Source organism: Arvicola amphibius, chromosome 15 (assembly GCF_903992535.2).
Source record: "Arvicola amphibius chromosome 15, mArvAmp1.2, whole genome shotgun sequence".
NCBI classification, from domain to species: domain Eukaryota; kingdom Metazoa; phylum Chordata; class Mammalia; order Rodentia; family Cricetidae; genus Arvicola; species Arvicola amphibius.
In genome coordinates, this window is record NC_052061.1 from 30,905,783 (window position 1) to 30,933,330 (window position 27,548).

General features: G+C 44.8%; 1 protein-coding gene across 1 annotated transcript in view; it reads right to left on the reverse strand.

Moving 5' to 3' along the window:
* Nucleotides 1-27,548, reverse strand: part of Cmtm4 (CKLF like MARVEL transmembrane domain containing 4) — a 39,255-nt gene that overhangs the window by 412 nt on the left and 11,295 nt on the right. The window contains exons 2-3 of the mRNA XM_038312562.1: nucleotides 4,786-4,962; nucleotides 1,741-1,839 (exon numbers count right to left, since the gene is read on the reverse strand). Coding sequence (XP_038168490.1) covers nucleotides 1,741-1,839; nucleotides 4,786-4,962 — 276 coding nt within the window. The remainder of the gene's footprint in view (nucleotides 1-1,740; nucleotides 1,840-4,785; nucleotides 4,963-27,548) is intronic.

Below are 27,548 nucleotides of genomic sequence, written 5' to 3' on the forward strand. Positions count from 1 at the left end.
AGAAAACTAAAAGGTCTTCTGAGTGTTTTAAATCTGTTTCTTTTCTTCCTTCTTTTTGCTTCTCTTTATAGACCAGGCTGACTTCGACCTTAAAGAGACCCACCTGCCTCAGCTTCCCATGTGATGCGATTAAAGGCGGTACCACTACTCTTGACTACTTTTTGTTTGTTTGTTTCAAGACAGAGTTTGTCTGTATAGTCCTGGCTGTCCTGGAACTTGTTCTGTAGACCAGGCTGGCCTCAAAAGATCTGACTGCCTCAGTCTTCCGAGTACTGGGATTAAAGTATGTGCCAACACTACCTGGTTTATTTACTCTCTCTCTCTCTCTCTCTCTCTCTCTCTCTCTCTCTCTCTCTCTGGGAGACAGGGGGTATCATGCATTTGGAGGTCAAAGAATAACCTTGGGTGCCAACCCTCTCTTGTTTTGGACAAGGCTTCTTGTCGTGGGTCATGCTGGCCCCCTAGATGTCCTGGGCATGAAAGATAAGGAGGGTGAATCTAACCGGTCATACTCAACACCCACCCACGGCTCTCTGGGGGCTGATCCATCCCGGTACCTCTCTACCTTGGGACACGCCGTTTCCTTCTCAATGCTAGCTGACCCCATGAGATTCTGCCCCAGGACCATTGGTATTATGGGTGTACCTGTTACCACATCCAGCTTTACATGGGTTCTGGTAGCTGAAACTCAGGGTCTCATACCTACATGGCAAGCACTTTGCCAACTAAGCCAGTCCTCCAGCCCATTATCTTTTAAAAATATTTATTAATATTGTTATTACTGTATTATTTTGAGGGTCTATGTGGCCCTGGCTGATCTAGAACTTTCCATGTGAAATTTAAGGAAACCATCCTGCCTCCTGAGTGTTGGGATTAGAGGTGTGTACCACCACACCCGGCCTTGAACTTTTTTTATTTTTAAATCACAAAAGCACCTCTTTTACTGCATACAATTCATGGTTACTGGACCCACAAATAAAAATATAACAAAGACCAAATATCATATAGAAAGAATTGCATCTCATAAGAGAACTCGACAGGAAGCCATCAAGCCCAGGCTCTGTACCACCACACCCTCCTACTGCCTCTCACCTGGGCAGCGCCAGGCAGATGAAGTAGAGTTTTAACCTCTTAGTCTAACTTGATGGATCTCCTGACATGTTGGAAGAGCAATCAGCTTTATATTTTATTGCTTCATGCTTATTCCTGGTGGTAGTGGCGCACACCTTTAATCCTAGTACTTGTGAAGAGAGGCAGGCGGATCTCTGTGAGTTTGAGGCCAGCCCCTGGTCTACAGAACAGCCTGTCTAGGACAGGCTCTAAAGCTACACAGAGAAACCATCTCGAAAAATAAAAAATAAAATGCTTATCACATGCATTTATGCATTATTTTGTGCGTTGGGTGGGAGGTGTACCATGGCATATAGGTGGTTACAAGAGGACAATTTGGACCTGTGGATGGGACTTAGGTCATCAGGTCTGGCAGCAAGTGCCTTTTACCCACTGCGCCACCATCTTGCTGGCCCCATTTCCTACCCACCCTCACCCATCACAAGTGATACATGTTCTTTATAAACCAACAGCAAGACAGAACAGAGCATGGAGAGTGAACCCTTTCTGCTATCTGACCACCATCCCTCATCTCTGGAAACACTTAAAGGAGGGTGACTAGGACACATGCCAGGGGACAGTCTCAGAAGGTGCAAACTCAGCCTATTTAAACCAATCTAGTCTGCTTACCACGGCAGCAATTTCCGCTCCGGTTTTGTGGTTTAAAGCAGCCAGTACAATTGAGGCAATAAAGAAAAAGAAAGTGCTGAGTCCAGTGTTGACCAAATCCTAAAGAAAAAGAAGAAAAGTAGAATAATTTGCAAAGCAACTGAAGAACTTTCCAACTGAGGCCCACGAAGCTTGTTTCTCTTGTGCCTGCAGACGTCATTCTCAGTGTCATGGGGATTGCTCACTGGAGAGGACGCGGGCAGGATCGGTTCACAATATACCTTTACCTCTTGTTATCAAGTCTTGACTAAAAGAGCAACCGAAACTGGTAATGCTGCGTACCAAGCAGAGTTCGGGTTAATTTATTTGCCTGTGCTCCTGAGCATCAACCCTAGGTCTTTTACATGCACAAGCCAACAGCGTGCCACTGAGTCGCACAGTCTTCCAGTGTCACCTTTTTACTTCATTTTTAAGACAGGGGCTCTCTATGTAGCCTTGGCCTGAACTCAGAGATCCCCCTGCCTCTGCCTCCCAAGTGCTGGGATTAAAGGTGTGCGCCACCAAGTCTTGCTTCACGTCACCTTTTAAAAAAAGTTCTCGTATCATTTAGATTAGGCCAAGCTTCCCAAAAATATAAATATACTGAAACTGGGGCATCTTCCGGTATTCTTTCCTGTACGCCATCTATAACATAGCATTCATACACTGAAAACAGACTTTTTTGACAGACTTTCAAGCTTCTATACCACCACAGCCTGCAGGATTGTCAACAAGCCTTTAGCAAAGTGAGTGAGGTTACTAACTAGCCTAGTGCTGCATGGATGTAACTGCTGCCTTCCTGTGGAAAGGGCGGTAGCAGTGATGCAGAGACAGCCACACGGGACCTAGCCAATGGATGACTTTAGACACGCTGCACTGTTTCTCTGTGTTTTTAAGTGCTAATAGCAATCTCTTCTTCCTGGAGCTGCTCTGGAGAGTAAATGAATGAGCCAAGAACAGTGTCTGGCCTACAGCTGGGGTCCTTCTTTAAGCATTCACCAGCACTTCTGTTACCCCTGTTTTAGCATCAGGTCTTCAGTATCCTGGGTCACACCTCATGGCCTCTGAGTTTCAATGGAGAAGCAGAGAAAATCTAATCTGTTTAAAGGGCTGCTTGACTACACCATCAACACTGGCAAGTCCCTCAGGTCTATCCAGACTCCTAAAGGTTGATTTTTTTCTTTATCTTTTCATTCTATTTTTCTTTCTTTTCACTCTTTAATATTTTATTTTTGAGACAGAGTCTCACTGTGTAGCCTTGGCTGGCCTCAAACTCGTTATATAGACCAGACTCAAAATAACTGAGATCTACTTGTCTCTGCCTCCCAAGTGCTAGGATTAATAGCACATGCCACTACCCAGTCAACACTCTATCTTAATAGCACCATGCCTGTGCAGCAGAGACCCAGAAGCCAGGGCTCCTGCTGAGCGTCTGCATGGGCTAGAGGAAAGCTGCCAGGCAGGGAGCGTGAGCTCTGTCCAGAGCTGACTCCCAGCCATCATATTATTTAGCACACTAGCAATTGCTGGCACAAGCACAACCCTGCCTGGATCCACTGAATCGATGCATAACCAGGAGCACTCGTCTCAACAGTGACCCGAGGAGACTGATGCTTGCCTATAATCTCAGCACTGAGAAGTGGCGGCAGGAAAATCAGGAGTTCGAGGTCATCCTTGGCCACATAATGAATAAGAGGCCAACCTGGAATACATAAGATCCTGTTTCAAAAATAAAATAAAACCTAGCATATAATTGTCCTCCACTTTCAAAGCTACAACAAAACTAGCTGAGTTTACAACTGACAATTTTTCTAATCAGTACCTCCTGCAGGAAATCCCTACCCTCACCCCACCCCTTTTGTGTTTTGCCCAATGGGATAACATGGGGACTATCTGATAAGAAAGATCTTCCCTGCTTTGTGACCCAGGGCATACCACAACAGCAGCCCCACTATACACACAGACAGCTTCCGTTTCTTTTCCCCAGGTGCCTGCAGGAACCATGCACCAGAGAGTCAGAGTCTACTCTGGGCTTTTCCCATGGCCCTAGGCACTAGGGTAGGGTGTGTGGGCTGCAGCCCTGAGTGAAGGCAGGACCTTCAGCTAACCCTTCTCACTCTCCCAAGGCTGTGGTGCCTATGGGTTCCTTTACAGGTAGAGAGAGTGAGGCACTCTTATGCTCTGGAGTACCTACCTCAGTGATTCCCTCTGATCTTGTACAAGCTCATCAACAAAGCAAGAGCAAGAAACCATGATATAAAAATGCTTTGACATTCAAGGACAAATAAAAACAACAAAGTTCAGGAAAGCAGGACTGACGAGTTCTGAGCATTATCAGACCAAATTGACAAGAGGGTCCAAATGAGGGTTAGAACCCAAAGTACTAAGTACTAAGAGAGGATGCATTCCGTCCACAGACCTTCTGGTCAGACCTGCAGCCCTCAAAGGCTCTAAGAGAGGATGCATTCCCTCTGAAATATTCCAGTCAGACCTGCAGCCCTCAGTGGCTCTGCATTTGACAGTACTCTTGGGATTTGCAAGTTACTAGTATTTTTACTCATATTGTTAATTCTTTCAGAATCAATATGTTGCTGTTTTTTGAGACAAGGTCTTGTTATGTAACCCAGAAAGTCTAATTCTTTATGTAGACCATGAAGGCCTTGAACTTGCAGAGATCTTCCCATCTCTGCCTCCAAAGTGCTAGGACCACAGGTGTGAGCTATCACACCTGCAAGAATTAATATTTTTATAAATGAATCTTGGGTCTAGTCTGATAAATATGCTAATGTATTATTTTCTTCCCAGCCTTCTACAAATAGCAACACGACCAACCCTCCAGGTAAGTGTAAATACAAACGGCACCCTTGAAAGGACCTACACAACTGTGTTACGATGTTTTACCATTAAGTTAGAATTCACTTTAATTGTGGAATTTTACTCAACCCAGTAAGGAAAGTTAAGGACCAAATGAACTAGAGCTAAACATGACGAGAGTCCTCTTCCTGGAAAGCCACGTGGTGTACTCACTGTCAGGCTCCAGTTGATCTGAGGGATCCTCATATGAAGGTTGAGACTGAAGAGAATCAGCAGGACCCCAGTCACCACAAATGCACTGCAGCTTACAAACTCAAAAAAGTAGAGGCCTTCGCACGGGGAGCACTCCATGATGGTCTCAATGCAGATGAATGCAATCAGGGCCAAAATCTAGCAAGAAAATTGGAAATACATGTGTGTGTATATTTAGTACACACTTATGGACATGCATACCTGCTGCATGAACTTAACAGTATACAGCAGCAGGGTTCTCCTCTGCAGAGAGCAGTGTGACTGATAGAAACACGACTAGCCTTATAGGCAGGAAGACAGAGCAATCGGAATGGAAGGTCAAGTTGCTATGAAAATAGTGAAGGCCCCTCCACCGCTATACTAAAACCAACCAGGCATGGGGTCCTTCCAGGCCCTTTGGACCTCCAGAAGCAGGAAGAAAGGCAATATCTCTGCAGTGTGTTAGCGTTCGCTTTACAGTCGGGAAAGAGAAGCTGTCCGGCTTCTCTTCACTTTTCACTTGCTAAAGACAAAGAGCCCTGCCTTCGTTAGCACATATGCTTTTGGAAAGTGGATCATTGGATTTCATCAACAGGTGGGCTTGTAGTTTACTTTTAAAAGAATGAACACTTTAAATCTTCTAATAGAATCAACTTCTTCTGAAAAGTCAAAGTAACATTCTAGAATTGTATCCCCAAAATTCAGAGATCACAAAACTAAAGAGATACCAGTAGACATGACCTTATGGACATCTAGAGTTCAGGAGAAAAAGGGGATCCCAGGCTATGTTAATGGCCCTTCAAGCAGGGGTGCTCTTAATACCTAACGCCAGATCAGTCTTGGGTTCCAAGCCTCTACCTACATAGTTATCCATGTCAACCCTCTTCCAGATCCAACACCGCTCCACTGAGACACAGGTCAATGAAGCAGAGCAAGCTGTTCCAAGGCCTCCAGAGTCAGCAACACAGCATCCCCTTAGGATGACTCAAAATGTGCAAGTTCCACCTCAGCTCTTGCCCATCTTTCCCGAAGTCTCATTCACACCTTTCCGGCCTTTCATACAACGCTTCCTCCCTGCAAATCCTCCCTGTGGTTTTCGCTGCCAGGGATGCTTTAGTCCACTGTCTATGTGTTGCCACCTTCCTCTACTCTTATGGCACCAAGTACAGAGCCAACAGTTAGGCCACCTCCCTCTACACCAAGTACAGAGCCAACAGTTAGGCCACCTCCCTCTACACCAAGTACAGAGCCAACTGGGGACTTGGTAAGACACAACAGCCTCACACATACCCTTCCTGAATTTGTCAGATTCTTCCTATGAAAGGAAAGGTGGCTCTGTCATTCCTGCTGTCAAACCACTCACCTCTCCTAATCTACATGGTCAGTTTGCTTTTCTATCCAAATCAACACACAGGATATAGGCTTGTCTGTTAAGGGATACAAAATTTCATTTAAGAATTAGTTCAAGAGATCTATTGCATGATGGCCCAGTACCTCATACAATAGATACAAGTTTTCTTAGTCCAATAGAAAATGAAAAAAAAAAAAAGATGGCTCTCTAAGCATATACTACTAATTCTTTATAGCATAGACCTTAATTCTCCATCTGAATTACATGCCTAAATTGAATCAATTCAGTTCATATAAGGAAAACACCAAAATGTTAATTTTCTTTTTTCACCCCTGTAATCAGATCTACTAATCTTGGGCAAGAAAAAGCACTGTGCTGATATTCGACCACATTTGGGTGGAAAAGTACATTCTTAAAATAAAAATGGTTTAAGAGGGGCTGGAGAGATGGCTCAGAGGTTAAGAGCATTGCCTGCTCTTCCAAAGGTCCCGAGTTCGATTCCCAGCAACCACATGGTGGCTCACAACCATCTGTAATGGGGTCTGGTGCCCTCTTCTGGCGTGTAGGCATATACACAGACAGAATATTGTATACATAATAAATAAATAAATAAATATTTTAAAAAATGGTTTAAGAATATGTAAATGTGATAGGCCAATCATTACAACAAGGAATACAACAGACAAGAATCCCTGCGTGTGATCTAATAAATGTTCAAAAGTCAAAAGGGGAAGCTAAACTGATGGTAAGAACAAGAGGAAGCGTAAGACACAGGAGGTGAATGAAGACACCAGCAGGCAGCTTGTAGAAGCTGGAGACTTGTGTGGCCTTGGGAGGCTTGGCTGCCAAAGGGGCGGGGAAGCAAGAGAAGGCCCAGAAGGGGAAGCTGTCAAGAGCAAACTCGCTGGGGCTGCAGCATGGTGAGAACCAGGAAGATGCCCAGGAAGGAAGACTAAATGCACAGAGCCAAGGTTTGGGAATGCAGTAGGCCTGTGGTCCTTTTCTCCAGTACCAGGGAAACACTTCAGGCAGCAGATGAGACCTATGTCCCTCTCCTGGGTGTAGTTTGAGCATAAGAGACCTCAAAGCCCATCCCCACAGTAACACACTTCTTTCAACTACTCCAACAAGGCCACACCTCCTAACATTGTACTTCCTAAGGGCCAAGCATTAAAACACACAAGTCTATGATGTGAATAGGTCATACCTATTCAAACTACTACATTCCACCCCCTGGCACCTATAGGCGTGTAGCCATAGCACATGCAAAATGCATTTAGTCTAACTTCAAAAGTCCCCATAGTCTACCACAGTCTCAAAATATTTAAATTTAATAATACCTAAAATTCAAAGTCTCTTCTGAGATTCATTCAACCTCTTAACTGTAATCTCCTGTAAAATCAAAATAATTAAAAAAGATCACATACTTCCAACATATAATGGCATAGGACATGCATTACCATTTCAAAATGAAGGAAGGGGAGCATAGTGAGGAAATAGTTGATCAAAACAAGACGCAAAGCCAGCCGGGCAAACTCCAAACCCTGCATCTCCATGTTGATGTCAACACTCTTCAGATCTCCAACCCTTTCATCTTTGCTGACTGCAACACACTTCTCTCTCTTGGGCTGGTTCTGCTCCGTTAGCAGCTCTCCTCAGCAGGTGTCTCCCAACATCTTGGGGTCTCCAAGACAACACAGGCTTCACCTTTACAGCTTCATGCAACAGCCACATACTTTGTCCCAGAGGTATTCATTAATGGAGGGAGATTCCATAACCCCTGTCTTCTTTCCTTGAATCAAAAGCCAGAAACATGTGGCTGAAGCTGCCAAGTTCTGCTGTTTGCTGGGGCTGAACCATGGGCTACTTGTCCAGTTACATCTTCCCCAGCTTTCTGTCTTTCATGGTTTCCTTCACTGCCTAAGCTTGGCTGTCCTGGCCCAACGTATAAATTTTCTGATGTTAAAATCTATACAGATAATTTTTAACTCTGAAAACATGTATTATAAATCTTACTTTTTAGCCTATTTTTTCTCCTTAATAGTATTCAAAGGTATTTCTAAATAAAAGGAAACATTATTTTTAATTATTATAGTATTTGCATGTAAAGATAAATCTATACATAGGATAATTTAATCTCTAATGATAGCTATTCCGGTGGGAATAGGCACAGAAAATGCCAAAATGTCTTCCAGCACAGTGAAATCTACGAAATCTGTGAGGTAAAGCCACCTATTAATCAAACAAGAAGAAAGGAAAGATTGGGCCAGCTGTGTTGGGAGACGCCAATGTCAAGGCAACCAAAGAATTAAACCAATGGACTGGCAGCAACCTTGCAAAAGACACACACATAAAAAACCGTGGCAGGTCTGAAGGGATTGAGCAAAGCTCAGCTTCTGCTCATCAGGAGGACCCTGCCTGACGGCTGGTCATTTTCAAAGGGGACTTGTAAGCTGACATTGACAAGACTGGGGGGCATGTGGGAAAGACAGAGGACAACTTCTGGGAATCAGCCCTCTTCTTCCACCATGTGAGACCTGGGAACTGAACTCAGGTCATCAAGTTGGCAGCGAGCATCTTTACCCACAGAGCAATGTTGCCAGCTTTGTTCCTGCTTTTTAAACAGTGAGAAAGCCCTATGTTACCAGGAACCGGGATGCGAACTGTTAAGGCCTTTCAGGACTAGTACTCTTCCCAGCACACGGTGGAGCTGCAGACCCATGCTGCGCGACTTTCTAAAGGCAGGCTTATTCTAGAGGATAAAGCGAATGCTTCAGAGTGCCTCTCTTGCTCCTGCCCCTTGCAAAGTCCTGGAAGGGATCCCAGCAATGCACTCACATGGCTGTGCTTTCGCAAAGCCTATGAAACCGAGCTATTTCAACTGCAATCTGCTCAAACCACCACCTCCTTCCACTCCAAATTCTGCTCCTTGTGGCAAACGATAAGGAAACAGCAACGGAGACAGTCAAGGGGTTCAACTAACTGGAAGTTGAATTAATTATATTTGGGGCTAGCTGTCTTTCCCATAAATGGTTAAACTCCTATAGCCCTACCAGTGTAAGAATAGCTTCTGAGATACCCTACATTCTCTACACTGACAGAAATGACTCTGTACCAGAGGGACGGGCCCTCAAATCTGTAAGATAAATGTGTCCTGCACGCCAACTGGAAGCATATGGGTAGTGAAGGAGAAACGGGATTTGAACCCTATGGAGCCATCACGTTGTTTTGGAAATTTTTCTGGTCATCCCACACATCAGGCTGTGATGGGAACTTGAGAAATGGAGTATCTTGTCTTGGGGATCTACTAACAATGCAGTTTATAGCCACGAGCCTGCTCAACAGCTGCCCTTCTTTGGGTGGGATCACTTTAGAGAACTCACTCCAAGGCTGAGGGCGCAATCCTAGAGCAGTGTCACAAGCTGCAAGCCTGTATGGGAGGTGCACATCGCCACCTGTCAGGCTGCACCCTCGAGAATTCCACAAGGTTTCTCTGTGTAGTACCGGCTATCCTGGAACTCACTCTGTAGAGACCAGACTGGCCTCAAACTCAGAGATCTGCCTGCCTCTGCCCCTGCCTCCCGAGTGCTGGGATTAAAGGTGTGCACCACTACTTCCTTGCTCAATTTCCACAAATTTTGAACGGACATTCCAACCAACAATCCCCACTAAGATGGTATACAAGGCTACCTCCAACTCTCAAACATCCAGAAGAAATCAGTGTTCTGGAGATTCCTACATATGTTCATCAGTAAGTCAATACCCCCTCCTCAAAGCACATAGTGCAGACTCAAAGCAGTAAGGAACTGAGGAAGAGAAGTGGGTGGGATTACATGTGCCAACAGTAAAAGACTTGCAGAGATGCCTAACAAAGCAATAGCTGAGGTGGAGCACTTAGAAGGGGGCTGAGTTCAAGGTCATCCTCAGAACATAAATTAGTCTGAGACAAAAGTCTAGGTGTAGTGGATGAGGAATAGGTAGAGACGAGAGGATCTCAAAGTAGGAGCTAGCCTGGGCTACACCTGATTTTAAAGGTCAATGAGGTAAAAATGCTTGCCTTGCAATCCTGACCTAAATTTGATTCCAGGACCCCACGGTGGAAGGAGAGAACAGAATCCCAAAAGCTGTCCTCTCACCTCCACACCCTGGTATTTGACTGACCACACTCATACACATAAAACATATTTATATACATAATAGTAATTAAAATGTAACACATAGCATTAAGCATATAAGACACACAAAAATAAGGGTGCTTGTATACTGATGCATTTATATTAAACAGTGAAAACACATTTCTATGGAGTAGGCCTGACTGAGGGACAGGGAAATCAAAGAGTTTTCTCTTCTTTGTATTTTGAACATTTCTGTGGTATATGAATATATGGAAAAGATATACACTTAGAATTCACACTTATATATTTATAATATATGCAAGACAGAGAGCTAATTATAAGTATACTAACTATATACATATATAATGAGTAGCTCACATGTACCTAAGTTTAAGAAAGATCTACAGTAAAATAATAAAATACTGTTTCTTAAAAAACTTAACCCATAAGTAAGTGGGTATTTTTTAAAAACTACACGCAGGGTTGAGGATGTAGTTCAGGCCATGGAGTGCTTGCCCAGCATGTGCACAAAACTGAGCATGGTGGCACATGCCTGTAAACCTGTGCTCGGGAGATTTGATTAACGAACAACTCATTTACACGGTAGAATGCGGATAGGTGAAAGATTGCTATTGTTTTTGTTGTCGGGTTGTTTGGTTGTTTTGAGACAGCTGTTCCAGGTTGGCTTCTGAACTCAAGATCATCCAGACTTGGCTTTTCAAATGTTGGGATTACAGGCATGTGACACTATTCCCCACTTTCCATTGCTTTAGACTTTGGGGGGGGGGGGTTATTTGTTTGCTATTTTGTTTGTTTGGTTTTGATTTTTCGAGACAAAGCTTCTCTGTGTAATAATCCTGGCTGTCCTGGAACTCGCTTTGTAGATCAGGCTGGCCTCCAACTCACAGAGATCCGCCTAGTCAAACAGTGCATTTTTAATGGGAAAAAATGATCATACATAGATCATTCATAGATACATATATATTTGTAATAGAGTCTCATGTAGCCCAGGCTAGCCTTGAATTCACCAAACAGTCAAAGACGGCCTTCAATTTCGAATTCTCCCACTTCTACCTCCTGAGTTCTGGGATTACAAGCATGAGCTATCATGCTACTGGGGATGAAACCAGTCTACCAATTGAGTGCCGTCCTCAGTCATAATACTGTTTAAAAAACAGCCAGGCATACTTATGAGTTAAATGTTAATGGTCTAGGAACCAATCCTTATTTACTTTAAAAACCATTCATGAATATTTTAAAATGAAACAAAAAACTGTAATGGAAAATGAAAGCCACTCTGTACACATCTATGTTGATTCCATTTCTTTATTGGAAGAGTTCGTCCTCTCCAGGGTCTGCTTGATGACCACACAAATATCACTTTACCTCAAGCTGTCCAAGTGTCCACAGTAAGAGGCTACCCCAGTCCTACTTAAGCTCGAAAGCAAAGACTCCCCCACCCCACCCCCAGGAAGATACTGGCACTAACATCTGCAGAGGTACCTGTAAGAATCAGTCTAAATCCTAATCTGTCAGGAGCTCGAGGCTGCAGCAGAGCTCGGAGACCTCTGCGAGTGAAACATGGCCTGCGCTCAACAGTACAGGCCATTACAGCTCACGGAGTTAGTTTTTCTCTTTGCGATGACAAAATACCTCATGAAAGCAACTTAAGGGTTTTTTGGCTTACAGTCCATCAAGACGGGAACTTGAGGCAGCTGGTCACACGACATCCAGGGTCAGGGTAAGAAAAGACGGGCACTGCCCGCAGGACGGCGCTGCCCACATTTAGGATGGCTCACTTCAATTAACCTAATCTAGAAACGCCCTCACAGGCATGGCCAGGTTTGTCTCTCAAGATCCTGTCAAGCTGAAATTGCTATGAGCCATCATAGCTTCTTTTTAGAGGAACTGGGGTCAGTCTCTGCAGAACAGAAAAGCAGGGAGGGTAGTGCAGAAGCCAGGTTCTGCTTGCAGGGCACAGTAGAGTGGGATCCTGGAACCAGAAGAGGCGCCAGGCCTTCCCACCCTCTGAGTAGAGCAGAGATGTGAAGTGGCTCTGTATGTGCACAGGCTTTGAACCTCAACCACAGGCTGGAGAGATGGCTCAGAGGCTAAGAGCACTGCTTGCTCCTCCAGAGGTCCTGAGTTCAATTCCCAGCAACCACGGGGTGGCTGACAATCATGTATAATAGGATCTGGTGCCCTCTTCTGGCATGCAGGGATATATGCAGGCAGAACATTGCATACGTAATAAACAAACAAACAAACAAACAAACAAACAAACGAAAACCCTCAACCATACCATGAGGTCTGCAGAGGGGCTCAAAAAACTGTACTTTGGGAAATACCACAGAATGTCAATAGTTCACACTGAGTGTACATCTAGATATAAGGAAACTACCCAGCTCTGAGCATATGCCTTCTAGCATCATTATACCTACTCAGGAAACAGGCATCTCCACTACATGATCCAGGCCTGTTCAAGGTCTTCCCTGTGCCATAGTTTATCTCCTACCTGAGATGCCTAACAGAACTTATCTAGAGTCTTTCTACATTTGGGGCATGGGAAACCCCATCAGTACATAGTTTTTCTTCAAGGACACAGCACAAAGGTTGAGTGGTCAGTGCCAAAAGAGTGTCTGACAAAGTGCATGCATGATGACCATTTGCTATAGAACATCTTTCTAAGAAAGAAAAATCTGTGGGTGCTTCCCTCTTTGGCGACCACCTCTCTAGGAAGGCTGATGTGAACAGTGCGTTCCCACCACTCAGACAACAGCACAGCCAGAGAGTACCTTCTGGTTCCAAAACAAAGGAGCTCACAGCAAGTGTAAATTATTTAACCGACAATCAACATTTCTTTAAGTTAACTTTGGCTTCTCCATTTTTCTCCAGATAAATAAACAGAGTCAAATTTATGGATTTAAGAGTGGCAAAGGAGGCCCGGTGTGGAGGTGCACACCTTTAATCCCAGCACTCAGAAGGCAGAGGCAGGCGGCTCTCCAAGTTCCAAGTCAGCCTGGTCTACAGATCAAGTTCCAGATCAGTGAGGGCTACACAAAAAAGCCTGTCTCAAAATAATAATAATAAAAATAGTAATAAAAACAAAACAAACAAACAGCCTCGTCGTGGCGCACACCTTTAATCCCAGAACTCGGGAGACAGAGGCAGGTGGATCTCTGTGAGCTCGAGGCCAGCCTGATCTACAGAGCGAGTCCTAGGACAGGCTCCAGAGCTACACAGAAAAACCCTGTTTCAAAAAACCCAAACCAAACAAACAAACAAAAGGTTTGCAAAGTGTGGCATGAATTGTAATTGTTCTTAATAATAAAAACTCGGAGTCAGACATCATGGGGTGACAGCTGAAGATCAGAGAAGCAGAGCAGCTAGTCACTAGAGGCTTAGACCAAAAGGGTGATCCTGTCCTCAGACTGTTCCTTCAGACTGTTCTTTCAGACTGCCTGAGCTCCAGTCTCCTGCAGCCTTGTATTCCTCTCTTCACCCAGCCATATCACTCCTGTCTCCACCTCCCCAGTGCTGGGTTTAAAGACATGGAATCCTAAATTCTAGGATCACCTTTGTATGATCTCTGTTTCTCTTTTATACAGATTCAATCTAATGTGGCCCAGGAAGGCTTTGAACTAACAGAGATCCCTCTACCTCTGTGTCCTGAGTCCTGGGATTAAAGGTGTGTGCCACCACTGCCTGGCCTCTAGTGTCTTAGTTCTGCACTCTGATCTTCAGGCAAGTTTTATTTGTTAGAGCACAAACAAAATATTGCCACAGCAAAGGAAGCTGGTCAATGTGGTGCACATCTGTACTACCAACGCTTGGCAGACTGAGACAAGAGAATTTCAAGCTCCAGGTTAGCCTAGCCTACATAGTGAGTTTCAAGCCAGCTTGAGATACAATTGAGACTCCATCTCAAACAGAAACAAACGACAACAGAAGGAACAGGAAGAAAGAGCAAGAGAAAAAGAAAAATAGAAAGAGAAAAAAGCAGGCAGGCAGCATGAAAAGCCAAGCACCTGCTCTTTAAGGGTGGAGATGGAGAAGGCTCCAGGGCCTTAATCTCCCCCCACACCACACACACACAGACACACATACACTGCGAGAAGCAATTAATTAGTAGTAATCAGTAGAGCAAGAGACTCAAAAGGCAGAGACAACTGAGTTTATTGTTAAGATGGGAACAAGAACAAAAGAGAGACGTTGCCAAGGGCTCAGTGCAGACAAAGTGCATTAAAAGAAGGGTGCAGGGCTGGAGAGATGGCTCAGCGGTTAAGTGTACTGACTGCTCTTCTAGTGGTCCTGAGTTCAATTCCCAGCAACCACATGGTGGCTTACAACCATCCTTAATGAGATCTGGTGCCCTCTTCTGGCCTGCAAGGATACATATGGGCAGAACACTATATACATAATAAATAAATCAAAAAACAAAATAAAATAATTATAAAAAAAATTTTAAAAAAAGAAGAAGAAGGGTGCAGGCTACTAGTGACCTAGGAAGCTAGCTTGCCACCAAAGCCTACTCAACCGTTAGTATTCTGACAGGCTTTTCCAGGCAGGTTCCACGGTATAAAGAACTCTGCTGTTGATCTCCTCAAGCTGTAAAAGTGGAGCTTTAAAAAGGCTTTGCTTTTTAAATATGTACTTGCAGCTTGAGCAAGCACTGTGCACACATTCAACCTGTGAGCTGCTTGTTAACAAAGGCAAGCCACAGAAGATTGCAGGCTCAGCAAATTATAATACAGTTATTTTGGAATATCTAACTCCTTAGGAAATACAAAGAGTGTTATGCAAAATATTCTCTTTCTTGTTTTTAAAAGAGAACCTGGAAGCTCTCCTGTGGTCTGATGATATACTTGCTCATGACTTCAGAGAGCCACAGAGTGGTCAGTATCTTTCTTGCCAAGAGAATACCCACAAAGTTTATGGCAAATGCCACTCTGCCCCACAAACTCCATTTTCAGACCGTCTAGATTAGTAATGGAGCAAAATAACACCACACTTGCAGAGGACACAGGAAGCAAAGGCCTTCAACCCAGACCCACCTGAGGATGTTCAGAGATGATGCTGGCACTGGAGCCCTGCCCACCTCCTTCTCCTCGCGGTCCCAGCTTCACGGGTGAGGCTGAAAGCCCCAAAAGCAGCAAAAGCAAAGCCTCCCCTTTTACTCTCTGCTTTAGTTTCAAGAAACCAATGACACCCAATGGCTCTGGCATCCCTCTTAACCAAATGAAAACAGGGTACTGCTCTGCTCACTGACCAAGCAGTCAGCAGGCTGAGGCAGCTTCATACTTACAATCGACTTGGGTAAAGAGAGTGAACTGTTCTAAGAGGAAGAGGTGGGGGGGGGGGGGCGGGGAACCTAGCTTCTAAGTCCCACTGCCCTTGAGGCCCCAGGATCTCTGCCCGATCTACTGAGGAAGGGAGCTAGCATGAAGGGAGCATGAAGCCTGTGCCCAAAACTTCAACCCCTCGCCTGCTAGAAAGCACAGTGTTTATAAATGACACAGCAGCCTTAGCGGAGTCCAACTCTGCATGGCCGTCCACGGTGCAGAAACGGGCACTCAGAAGCATTCTCTCCTTAATTTACTCTTTACCCAGCCTGTAAAAACCAGGATCACTCAGCTGATTTTTAACTGAGGTCTAATTCAGTCTATAAAATTTCCAGTTGAGTGTACAACCATTTGCCTCTCCCAAAGAGAAGTTTGGTGTTCTTGGGGTTCTGTTTTTTGCAATACTGGGGTCTAAACCTAGGGCCTTGCACATACTAGGCTTGCATTCTGCCACTGAGTCACCCTTCCAAAATCATGACGTGTGTGTGTGTGTGTGTGTGTGCTGCACACATTTACAGTGCCCTGGAGGATGTCAGGTGTCCACCGACTGCCAACTTGGAACTCATGTTTTATTCAGCTAAGAAGTGATGAGCAAGTCCGACTGAGAATTATAGTGGTTTTAATTTTTTAAACATTTTTATTTATTTTGTGTGTGTGTGCATATGTGGGGGGTGGCAGTGCAGGGTGGGTGGCAGTGGGCAAGGATTGATGGCAACTGCCTTTACCCAATAAGCCACCTTGCCAATCAGTTCTTAAGTTCCATCTTATTAATAAGGGAACTGAGGCAAAGATATCTAGCAACCCTCCCTAGACCCCCCCACCTCATTAACAGCAGAGCTGAAGTCAAACCCAGCCACCAGAACCCTTCACAGCACAAGTGAGCACCCAGACTGACGTGCTACCAGAGGGAACAAAGGTTTCTTAGTGAAACTGATCTGAAGCAGAAAGAAGGAGGGAGGATGGAGGGAAGGAGGACTAAGGGAGGGAAACAGGCCAGGCACAGTGTCGTGTGGGGCATGGCCAAACCTTTGTTTCTAAATACTATCTTTTTTTTTTTTTTAAGGAACCAGGGGTTCTTGATCAGTTCAGGACTGTGGTGGGAGAATCAACTGTCTTGCTCAGAGAAGGAAGGAAACGTGTCCCGTGAACACAGGAACTCACACTAGCCAAATCTGAGACCATCTGAGCGTCAATATGCATGAGGGCTGGGTTCGGCTCAGTGGTACAGTCCCCAGCACCAGGCAAACAAAGTGTTAAGTTTATGAACAAAGCTCATGAGTTTATGTGGATACAAGCAAAGACACGGGGAAGCAGGGTAGCACACACCTGCAAGCCCAACATCTGAGAAACTGGTGTGGAGGAGCCACGTTCCAGGTTCTTCCTTACAGCCAAAATTCAATTCGCATGCAAGGAAGAGCAGATTAAAATCACCTTTCAGCAGCCATCATAAAAATACTGTTTGAGTAAGAACGATCCTGTGCCATAAGAAGTAATGAATGAAGTGTGGGAAAGACTTACACAGTCTGTATGCTCCATAAAAATATTAAGAACATAGGAAAAGTAGAGACGCCTGGCACCAGTCACTCTCAGTAGGCTGGGATCACTAAAAGGAATGCGTCATCATTTCTGTGGTCTTCCTGACAGTACCACAAAGTGACCAGAATCCAAACAGCAGAAAACGTCAACAAACCCAAATTGAGGGCCATTCTACAAAATAACTGGCCTGTATCCTTCCAAAATGTCAACGGCATGAAACACAAGAGCTGACAAACTATTCCAGAAGCAAGGAGATTAAAGAGACATGATGCTAAACTTGACATTCAAGTCAAGACACCCTTTGAAGAAGGAGTTCTGAGACAATAAAGGAAACAGGAACAAAGTCTACAGAATCACTAATGCATTAGTGTCAGCTTCCTGATTTGGGCAATTATACCATGATTACGTCAGAAAATGTTCCTGTCTTTGGGACACTAAAGTATGTATGATTTTGTCTGTTTGAAGCCAGGGTGTCTCTCTCTCTCTCTCTCTCTCTCTCTCTCTCTCTCTCTCTCTCTCTCTCTCTCTCTCTCTCTCTCTCTCTTTCTCTCTCTCTCTGTGTGTGTGTGTGTGTGTGTGTGTGTGTGTGTGTGTAGTCCTGGCTAGCTGCCAACTCAGAAATCTCCCTGCCTCTGCCTTCTGGTTTCATTTCCCATAGCCCTTGTTCTATGCTCAGAGTTCATGCACTTGGTCACTGGGAACCCTTCCAAATTCTAATAGAGCATATGCTATACTCCAAACAAGGTTTCTCAAACTTGGCCCCACCGACATTTTGGACTGGATCTTTCTCTGCTGTCAGGGGCATCCTGTTTATAGCATGGTGCTCAGCAGCATCCCTGGCCTGCCCTTGCAGCAGGTGCCACATGTCCTTTGAGGTAGTAACAACCAAACATGTCTCCAGATAATGTCAAAACTTCTTCTTGCTAGGGGTGGTGGTGAAAATCTTTAATCCCAGCACTCGGGAGGCAGAGGCAGGCGGATCTCTGTGAGTTCGAGGCCAGCCTGGTCTACAAGAGCTAGTTCCAGGACAGGTACCAAAGCTATAGAGAAACCTTGTCTCGAAAAAACAACAACAACAAAAACCAGAAACACATTAGGCAAATACAATGAGTGGGTCTTGTTTAGATCCTACCTCAAACAAAGCAAAATGGTACTTGTGAGGCTACTGACACAAAGTGGGCACACATCATTTATTAGATGACAACAAGAAATTCTCAATTGTGCTACAGATCTTGAAGCTGTTGAAAAAGATATCTGGTACAGATGTTCACCTAGTATTTACAGAGTGTTATAATAGCTGAGATCTGCTTATTAAAATATTACAAGATGGCTCAGTGGTTAAGGTCATCCAGGTTAAGAGCACCGGGGTTCAGTTCCCAGCACACACATGAGGCTTAGAACCATCGGTAGCTCCAGTTCCAGCTCTCTTCTGACTTCTGCAGGCATCAGACACACTTGTAGTGCACATGCATGCATGCAGGCAAAACACTCATAAAACACATTTTAAAAAGCCAAAATACATTTTTTAATAAAATACTGAAATTTAAAAAAAGGAGTGAAGGCTGGGACAGAGTCAGAGTGTGGATTGATGCTATCTGTCAAAACAAGGTGAAGGCGTCTGGAGATTTGTTTCACTATTCTCTCTGTTAGTGTGTATTAGAAGGTTCTGTTTCAAAAAGCTAAATTAAAAAACAAGTTGAGGTTGGCAGGGAGACTCAAGTAAATATGGGTGACTGCCACACACTCGATGATTTAAATTCAGTTCCTGGAACCCACACGGCAGAAGGAGACTCTCACAAGCTGTCTTCTGACCTCCACTCACGTGCAGCGGCTCATGTCCCTGCTCCAAACACATGAACAGACGCTTCACAACAAAAGCAGGTGACAAATGAGCACACCACCATCATCATTACCCATGAGGGGATGTGAGTGCAAACTGCTGGAGCACCTCTCCACACCGACTGACTCCAACGATCCCAACTTTAAAACTGCCAACGGTTGGCCTGGACTCCAGGGCACTGACTTCATGCACCGCTGGCAAAGAGGCAAACGGTGCAACCTCCAAGAACGGTTTGGCAGTTTCTTATAAAGTTAAACATATCCATACCATACGGCCTGGCAGTCTCACTCCTTGATACTATCCTCAAAGAAACAAAAAATGTAGTCATATAAATACCTGTTATACAAGTATTCATGTTGACTCAATTCACGACCACCCAAATCTAGAAACAGCCCAAATGTACTTCACTAAGTAGAAAAGCAAGCAATGGTAAATCCGTCACATAGAAACTACTCAACAAAAAAGAGAAATGGATTACCAACACTTGTAAAAGGATTAATCTCAAGACATCCATGTTAAGTGTGTATGGCCAGATTCAAAAGGCTCCAAGTGATATGATTATATTCAGGTGAAACTGAGGGAGATGGTTGAACAGACAGCTCGGTAGTGGGATGCATATTCAGTCTGCACTGAGGCCCAGGATTCCATCCCCAGCACACCCAAACACATAAACCGACAAAAGACTGAGCACATAGGAAAAACTGCTCATCTCAGATTAGTAACATTCTGGAAACTCTTTCTTCTTTTTGACTTACAGTATTTTTTTCCTTTCCTTTTTTTTTTTTTTTCAGTTAAATTGGCATTACTTGTAAGATTTCCTTAACGACTCATTTAAGGAGATATAAAGTTGAGGGTTCTTCAGGGACTGTCCCCAATTCCCTTCTGTTGCTCCAGGCTTCTCTGAGACTCCTAAAAACACATCGCTCTGGGATTTGGCTCCTCTCCAGTCACCTGCTACCTATTGACGAGAGCCTCACCTGTGCCCTGTTCCTGGAATTATGTCTAACTGGTTCCCTGCTCTGCCTTCTGAATGTTCAGTAAGATGGCTGAACCACGACGGACCAGGCAAACAGAACAGAGTCTGTGAGCCGACCACTAGACCATGTCCACAGGTAACGGGGCATCCCCAATGAGTTGTAATTAATGTCTCGTGTCAGCCCAAAGCACAGGCTCAGGTGAGACCACATACATTTCTAAAAACCATTAGAGAAAAACCTGTAGAACTGACCCATTGCCTACACTATTTCTGGATTAGACCTTTGAAACAGCACTGGACACAAGAAATTACAATCATCCCAGTGGCAGCTTCCTGGGAGCAAGTGAACGCTAGCCTGCATGGCCTGAAGGCATAAAGATCCAGCGTGACAGAAAAGCAGAGCAGTCAGGTGAAGACAGGCCTGGTGATCTACGTACACGTGTCACAGGGAGCTGAGGTCAGAAGCAAGCTTGCTTTTGGTGGGGGACTGGCTGATAGGTCAACAAGCTTTTCTAGAAAGCTTGATTTTCACATCCACCTTGGAAACCCATTCATTAATATGCAGATATTAACATTAAGCTCAGGCCTTATTAAAATGGATTCTTTTCCATGATTCCTAGCACAAAACACACCCATCTAAGAATGATTTGTAAAACATTTGTTTACTATAAAAAAAAAAATCAGCACCACAGAGCAAAGCGAGCCAACAGCATGTCAGCTACACATAATAAAAACAAATTAGACAACATCCAAATATCACAACTCTGACATCCCAGTTCAGTTATCAAGCAGGTCCAACTCCAGCCTGCTCCCCACTGACAGCTGCCTGGTCAACACTGCCTGGGACAGGTTTCTGGAAGCAAGCAAGAGGGTGGGAAGCCCAAGCCCAAGCCCAAGCCAGCAGTCAGGGACCTGTTTTCCCTCTGGTGTCCCCAGGTTAGATCCAAATTTGCTGCAGTCCTAGAGCAGAGACGCAGGTGCAGACAGAGTCCAGGCGGTGGGCAAGGAGGTTCTTCTTACTCATGGACAGGAAAATCACGAGCTTGTTCCCTCATCCTGACATTCCAGACCCCAGGCGCTGAGGCAGCACAGGTGCATGTGGATGCCCACAACTCTCAGAACTGCTCCTCAGAGATGCTTTCTTTTTTAATTTATTTATTCTGTGGGTGTGCACTAGTACATGTGCGTACAGGTATGTAAAGTCTCAGAGCACACGTAGAGCCCAGTCTAGGCTACATGACACCATGCCTCAAAAAAGAACAAGAGTCAGGCGTGGTGGCACACAACTTAAATCCCAGCACTATGGGGTCAGGCATGGTGGCACACAACTTAAATCCCTGCACTATGGGGACAGAGGCAAGCAGAAATCCGTGAGCTTAAGGCCAGCCTGTTCTACACAGGGAGTTCCAGGGCAGTCAGGGCTACATAGTGACCCTGTCTCAAGCAACAATAAACAGGTACAAATAAAAACAACTTGAGTAAGTAATTGATAATCCTCCTCTTCTTTAGAATATGACTGACAGTTCAGTGCAAAATGTGTTCTCTTTCTGACATGGTTTCTGTGAACCAGAGGAAGCAGAGCAGAAGTATGAAGCTGTGGTATTTACACACAGACCAGCCGTTAGTATTTACATAAACGTGATTCCTCAGAGAGCTGGAGTGATTCCGTTAACATGGACAAAGAAAACTTCACACTGAAAGTTACGATGAAGAAAAGAGAACACTGTATTACAACAAAGTCCCAATTTACTAAGCAGCAACACTCCCAAATGTGTGTAGAACCAATAACAGAGCCTCTAGAAACACGAAACAAAAACGTATCACGGACAAAGATGTTAGCAGCACAGCTGCAAGAGTCAGCATTCTTTTCTTCATAATTGGTTCCAACCAGTAAACAAAACATCAGCAAGAACACTGAAGAGCTGGGGGAGAAAGGCCTCAGTATCACCCACCACTACTAAACCCTTGAGGGAGAAAGACCTCAGAATCACCCACCACTTCGAAACCGTTGAGGGAGAAAGGCCTCAGTATCACCCGCCACTACTAAACCCTTAATAGCAAGTACAGCAAAAACTTCATGACACTGGATTTGTTATGATTCCTTGAATATGACACCACAAGTTCAGCAAACACAAGTTAACAGAGAATCAGTACTATCTATCTGTCTATCTATCTATCTGTCTGTCTATCTATCTATCTATCTATCTATCTATCTATCATCAAAACATAAAGCTTCTATGTAAAGGAATCAACAGAATGAAAGATAGGGAGTAATTTTATAAATCATATATGTATAAGAGTCAATACCCAGAACAAACAAAAGAAGATAGGTGCACACCTATAACCCTAGCACTCAGGAGCTGAGGCAGGAGGATCTCAAATTCAAGGCCAGCCTGGGTTACACAGTGAGACTCTACCTCTAAACAGGCAACAGACAGAATAGATAGGAGAGACTATGAGGCCAAGCGGAGCACCTAGACCTTTCACAAACTGCTATGTGTATACAAATGATACGCCGGGTGGCTGTGGCTCACACCTTTAATCCCAGTACTTGGGAGGAAGAGGCAGGTGGATCTTAGTGAGTTCAAAGCCAGCCTGTTTGAGGGAGCCTGGTCTACAAAAGATGCCTGGACAGCTAGGATTGTTATACAGAGAAACCCTGCATCAAAAGACCACCAAATAAATAAATAAATAAATAAATAAATAAATAAAGGGATACAAATGATACAGCCACTCTAGAAAACTGTTTACTCAGTTCTAAAATAATTAAAACAGGGAGCTGAAAAGGTTTCGTTGTTTAAGTGGCCCAGCAATCACAGTCCTAGGAAGGTGTGTGTGTGTGAAGTGAACCAGAGCCTAAGCATTCTACCAGTCTGCCATGCCCCTAAATCCTTTTAGATTTTATGTGTCTCTGTGTGTATATACACATATTTGTAGTAAGAGGTAGCTTGTTTGTTTCCCAGCCACTCGGCAGCTCAATACCAGAAATATTAACTAAATCACTGCTTGGCCCATTAGATCTAGCTTCTTAATGGCTAACTCTTACATATTAATTTAACCCATCTCCATTAATCTGTGCATCGCCACGTGGCTGTGGGCATGTCTGTCTCTGGTGGCAGCTCCATGGCAGAGCAGGACAGAACAGAACTGGGGGAGGGGGGCATACTAAACTGAATGCTGGGTGAAAGAAGGCAGAGTCAGAGAGAAGTAAGTCATGTAGCCCCCTGGAGACAGCCAGAACTTTACCCAGTAAGCCACAGCCTTGTGGCGATACACGGATTAATGAAAATGGGTTAATTTAAGATATGAGTTAGCCAGAAATAGGCTTAAGTTATTGGCCAAACCGTATTGCAAATAATATAGTTTCTGTGTGTTTATTGCAGGACTGGGCAGGACAGAAACCTCCTACTATACTACATATATGTATATATGCATTCATGTGAGCACATCTGTGATGGAACCCAGGGTTTTGCGTGTTAGCTATACTGAGCTGCGTCTCTAGCCCAACCTTACTCCTAGGTAAGTCTTCAATACTATCACTCAACCATGAAACGAATGTTCCATTTCCAAAATAGTACCTACAGCAAAACAAGAAAGGGTCCATTAGAGTGGGCTACCAAAGGCTGCAAACACATAGCTAGGGGTCATTTCTATATATATTCTGAATTTCAATAAAGTGTGTGTGTGTGTGTGTGTGTGTGTGTGTGTGTGTGTGCGTGCGCGTGTGTGTTGCTGTACGGAAGTGCTCACGTGGGTGCATGCACATGGCTGAGTGCACGTGTGCGAGTACACATGGAGGTCAGGGATCTGCATCTGTTGTCTGTCCTTAATCGTTCTTCATTATTGATGAGGGTCTCATCAATTCAATGAGCTGCAGTAATCCCTTGTTCCTGTCACTCTGCCCCTATCCCCTGCACCAGAGGAGCAGAGGTGCTGGTGCTGAGCTCAGCAGCTAGAGAGCTGAACTAGGTCTTCATTCTCACGGCAGGAACAGTACCCATAGAGCCTCTCCTTAGTTCTTCAGGGAACGTTCTTAAGAGAAATAATGTATATCTATTTTCAGACTGCATTATATCCAAGCATAAGTCATGAAACAGTATCCATAGTATCCCATCCCGGTAATCTGCAAACAGGAATAAGGCTAACACTGCATACACCCAAGTATCTGAGGATGCCATACTTGATAGCTGAGAAAACTGGCAATTTTTACTTTAAAAAATTATTTTTTCTACAATAGCCTGATTTTTTTTCTTAAGGCATAAGTATTTTAAGAGGCTGTTCTCCTAGTCTGTGGTTTATAGTCGAGTTACAAGTTTGCTATTCCTAATACAAATGTGTTCGGCCGAGGTCCTGACATAAAGGAGCTTTGTAAGGCCTGTGCTGCCCCAGGTTCCCCAAAACACTTCACCAGATGTGAGGCTGGAGCAGCAGCAGAGGAACTGGCTTCAAGTGACCTGGGGAGTCTCGAACGCAGGGGAAAGCAGCCAGGAAAGCAGGAAAGGCGAGGAGGGACGCAGGAAGCAGAAGAGATGTGTGGGAAGACAGCAGCAGCAAGGCCAGCGCTGAGGACAGCAGTGTGGCTTCAGGGCTTCAGGAGACCCACACCCTCACTCGCCCCTCCTGGAACTGGTCATTTGTTTCACCACCCCCAGAAGAAGGGACTGCAGACTGCTTTTCATGCTCAGGACCTTGACCCCAAGGGGTAGGCCCAAACCCAGGCTAGCCAGGTACCTCTAACTTGACCCAGCCAGGTCCAAACAGGGACAGTCTCATGCTCATTGGGATTTAACCACCAAAAGCAGGTTAGCATGGGGTCTGGCAGACAGCCAGGGACAAACATTTAAAATGCACGACCTCTCACAATACATTACAGATACAGTTCAAACAATGAAATGCTTAATCCTGCTTAGCCATTCCTTTACGACTCTCTGACCCTTCAGAGTTGTTTGAGTTGTGCTACTATAAACCGGGAAACACACAAGAGAGCAGGACACATTCTGAACACTGCCCTGCACTGAGCACCAGAACCTCATGCTGCAAATGTGCTCGGCTCCATGGGCCTCTTAATGCAGCATTCCGAGCAAGGCTGGGGCCCTTCTGCAAATAAGCCAGGGCAACAAGGTTTCCAGACTCCTCCCTGCAGCTCATTCCTCTCACCTAAAACAGAGCATTCCCCGCTGCTGGGTCTCTTGGCTTGGTAACAACTACACAGGGACTGGCACCTTCCTGAGAAGAGCACCTTCCTCTGCAGGTCTGCACGTCCCTCCATCCTATCACTCTCTCATGGGACGCTAGCTGGCTGAGGGTTGCCAGCCCCCAGCTATCTCAGACAGAGCCACCACAGCGGCACAAGCCCTTATCTCCACACCAGCATTGCCCCTAAGTTCTCAGCCCAAGGCAGTCAGTGCTCAGAAGCCTCTACCAGAAAAGCCTGATAAATAGATGCCCTCCATAAGCTGGCCAGACTGGCAGAGAATGGAGTATCTGAGTGGCCTCAGGCAAAAGTGGGACAAAAAGCTGGGCAGAGCTGAGACTTCTTTCAAACGCACTGTCTGAAGTGCTGAAGGGAGACATGGGCCAATGGGGCTCGGGAGTCACAGGCTGCCCTTGATCAGGAAGAAAAACAGTCCTACAGAAAGAACGAAGCCGTGGCTCAAACCCTGCAAGATTCCAGAGACCTGTGAGTGTACCCCAGAGCCTATCATCAATAAAGCCTATAGCCAGCAAGCATGTGCCTGGGTGACACAGGTCAGCTCAACACAGTGTAACCTCAAAGCAGCCGGGCAAGCCACAAAGGTATGGGCACAGCAGTGAACCCGTGACCCTCACTAAGTGGGAGGCTAAAGGAGAAGCACGGCTTGAGTCCAGAAGTTCAAGATCAGTCTAGAAACAGCAAGAGAAGAGGGGTGCAAGGCAGGAAGGGAGGAGGAACACACTCAGGTAGAAACTCTACCATTGGTCTACACCTAACTCTACTGCCTACCACACGTCATTGATTGCTCGGTGGACTGACTGATAACTTCGGGATTTTCTTGGGAGGGCAACAAGAACTGAACCCAGTGCATGTTAGACAAGAGCACACCTTTAATCCCAGCACCTGAGAGAAAGAGGCAAGGAGGCAGAGGCAGGAGGATCTCTGTAAATTCAAGGCCATCCTGGTTTACACTACAAGCTCCAGGATTACACAGAGCAGGGGGCTGAATGACCCTTTCATGGGGTCACCTAAGGCCATCAGAAAGCACAGACACTTACATTACATGTCATAACAGTAGGCACAACTGCAGTTATGAATAACAATGAAAATAATTTTATGGTTGGAGGTCACCACAACTTGAGGGACTGTATTAAGGGTTGCAGCATAGGAAGGCTGAGAACCACTGACATAGAGACCCTGGCTCAAAAGGGGAGGAGGGCTACTGAAAGCTTTTCATTCCAGCAAACAGGAGCACTTGTTAAAATAATTCAGCAAGTCAATTACTTGTTTGCATTTAGGCACTCAAGTGGTATTGAATACACTATATCTACATGCAGCAAAGAAAATGCTGCAAGGGCTACATGTTTATTAATTCAAAATAAATCTGTTTTAAATAGTATGTCTAGAAGATACCTACAGCTTGCATCTTTGCTTAGTTGAGAACTTAGTTTCCTATCTGGCTTAATTAACATCAGGCCACAGCCGCATCTGTAAAATCAATTCCCCTATTAGATGAGCGAGACAGTAGCTACTGAAAGAAAGAACAAACAAAAGAAATAAGCTGCTGGTAGAATGCTTGCCGAGTCAATCCCCAGCCCCAAAGGGGAAAAAGCAAACATCACTGCTCCCCACAGAACCTCTAAGCCAATGGCAAACAGATGCAGAAGGCAGGCATGGTGGGGCATGACTGTAATCCCAATACTCAGGATGCTGAGGCAGGAGTATTGAGAACTGGGGGCTAGCCTGAGCTATACAGGGAAAACGCTGTCTCAGAAGAAATAAACAAACAAAAACATCCTCTCTGGACAACAGGCCACCTTCCCTGCCAGCAGATGCTGCTAGCACAGGCCTGTGACAGGGCAATCAGAGCATGCAAACCTCCGCCTCCCTTCATCCTCAGGCATCCATGTAGGGCACACCTGCCCGATTTAAGCAGTAGTCTCTGAGAGCAGGATGTTGAGAATGAGACGGCTGAACCGGTCTGGCTAAATTCTGTATTTGTCACATCTGGACACTCTACTAAGAAAGTAACTGTAAACACCTAGCTTTTCTTTCTTTCTTTCTTTCTTTCTTTCTTTCTTTCTTTCTTTCTTTCAAAAAACTCTTTAGTTCTGCTGATCTGGTCATTTTAAAAACAAACAAACAAACACCCTGCCAGCTTCGTATAGAACTCCAAATGGAACACAAATGTTTTGACAAATCTATGGTATTGTGGACTCTCCTGAGACTTCCTTGCAATCAGTTTTTTTTTTTTTTTTTTTTTTTTTTTTTTTTGTGGGCTTATCACAGGACATCACAAGACACAGGTCACCAGCCAAGCAGAGAAAAACCAGGAAGGGAGTGCTGGGCCAGGACAGCTGCCAGAATGAGGACACAGGTCCCTGCCTCACC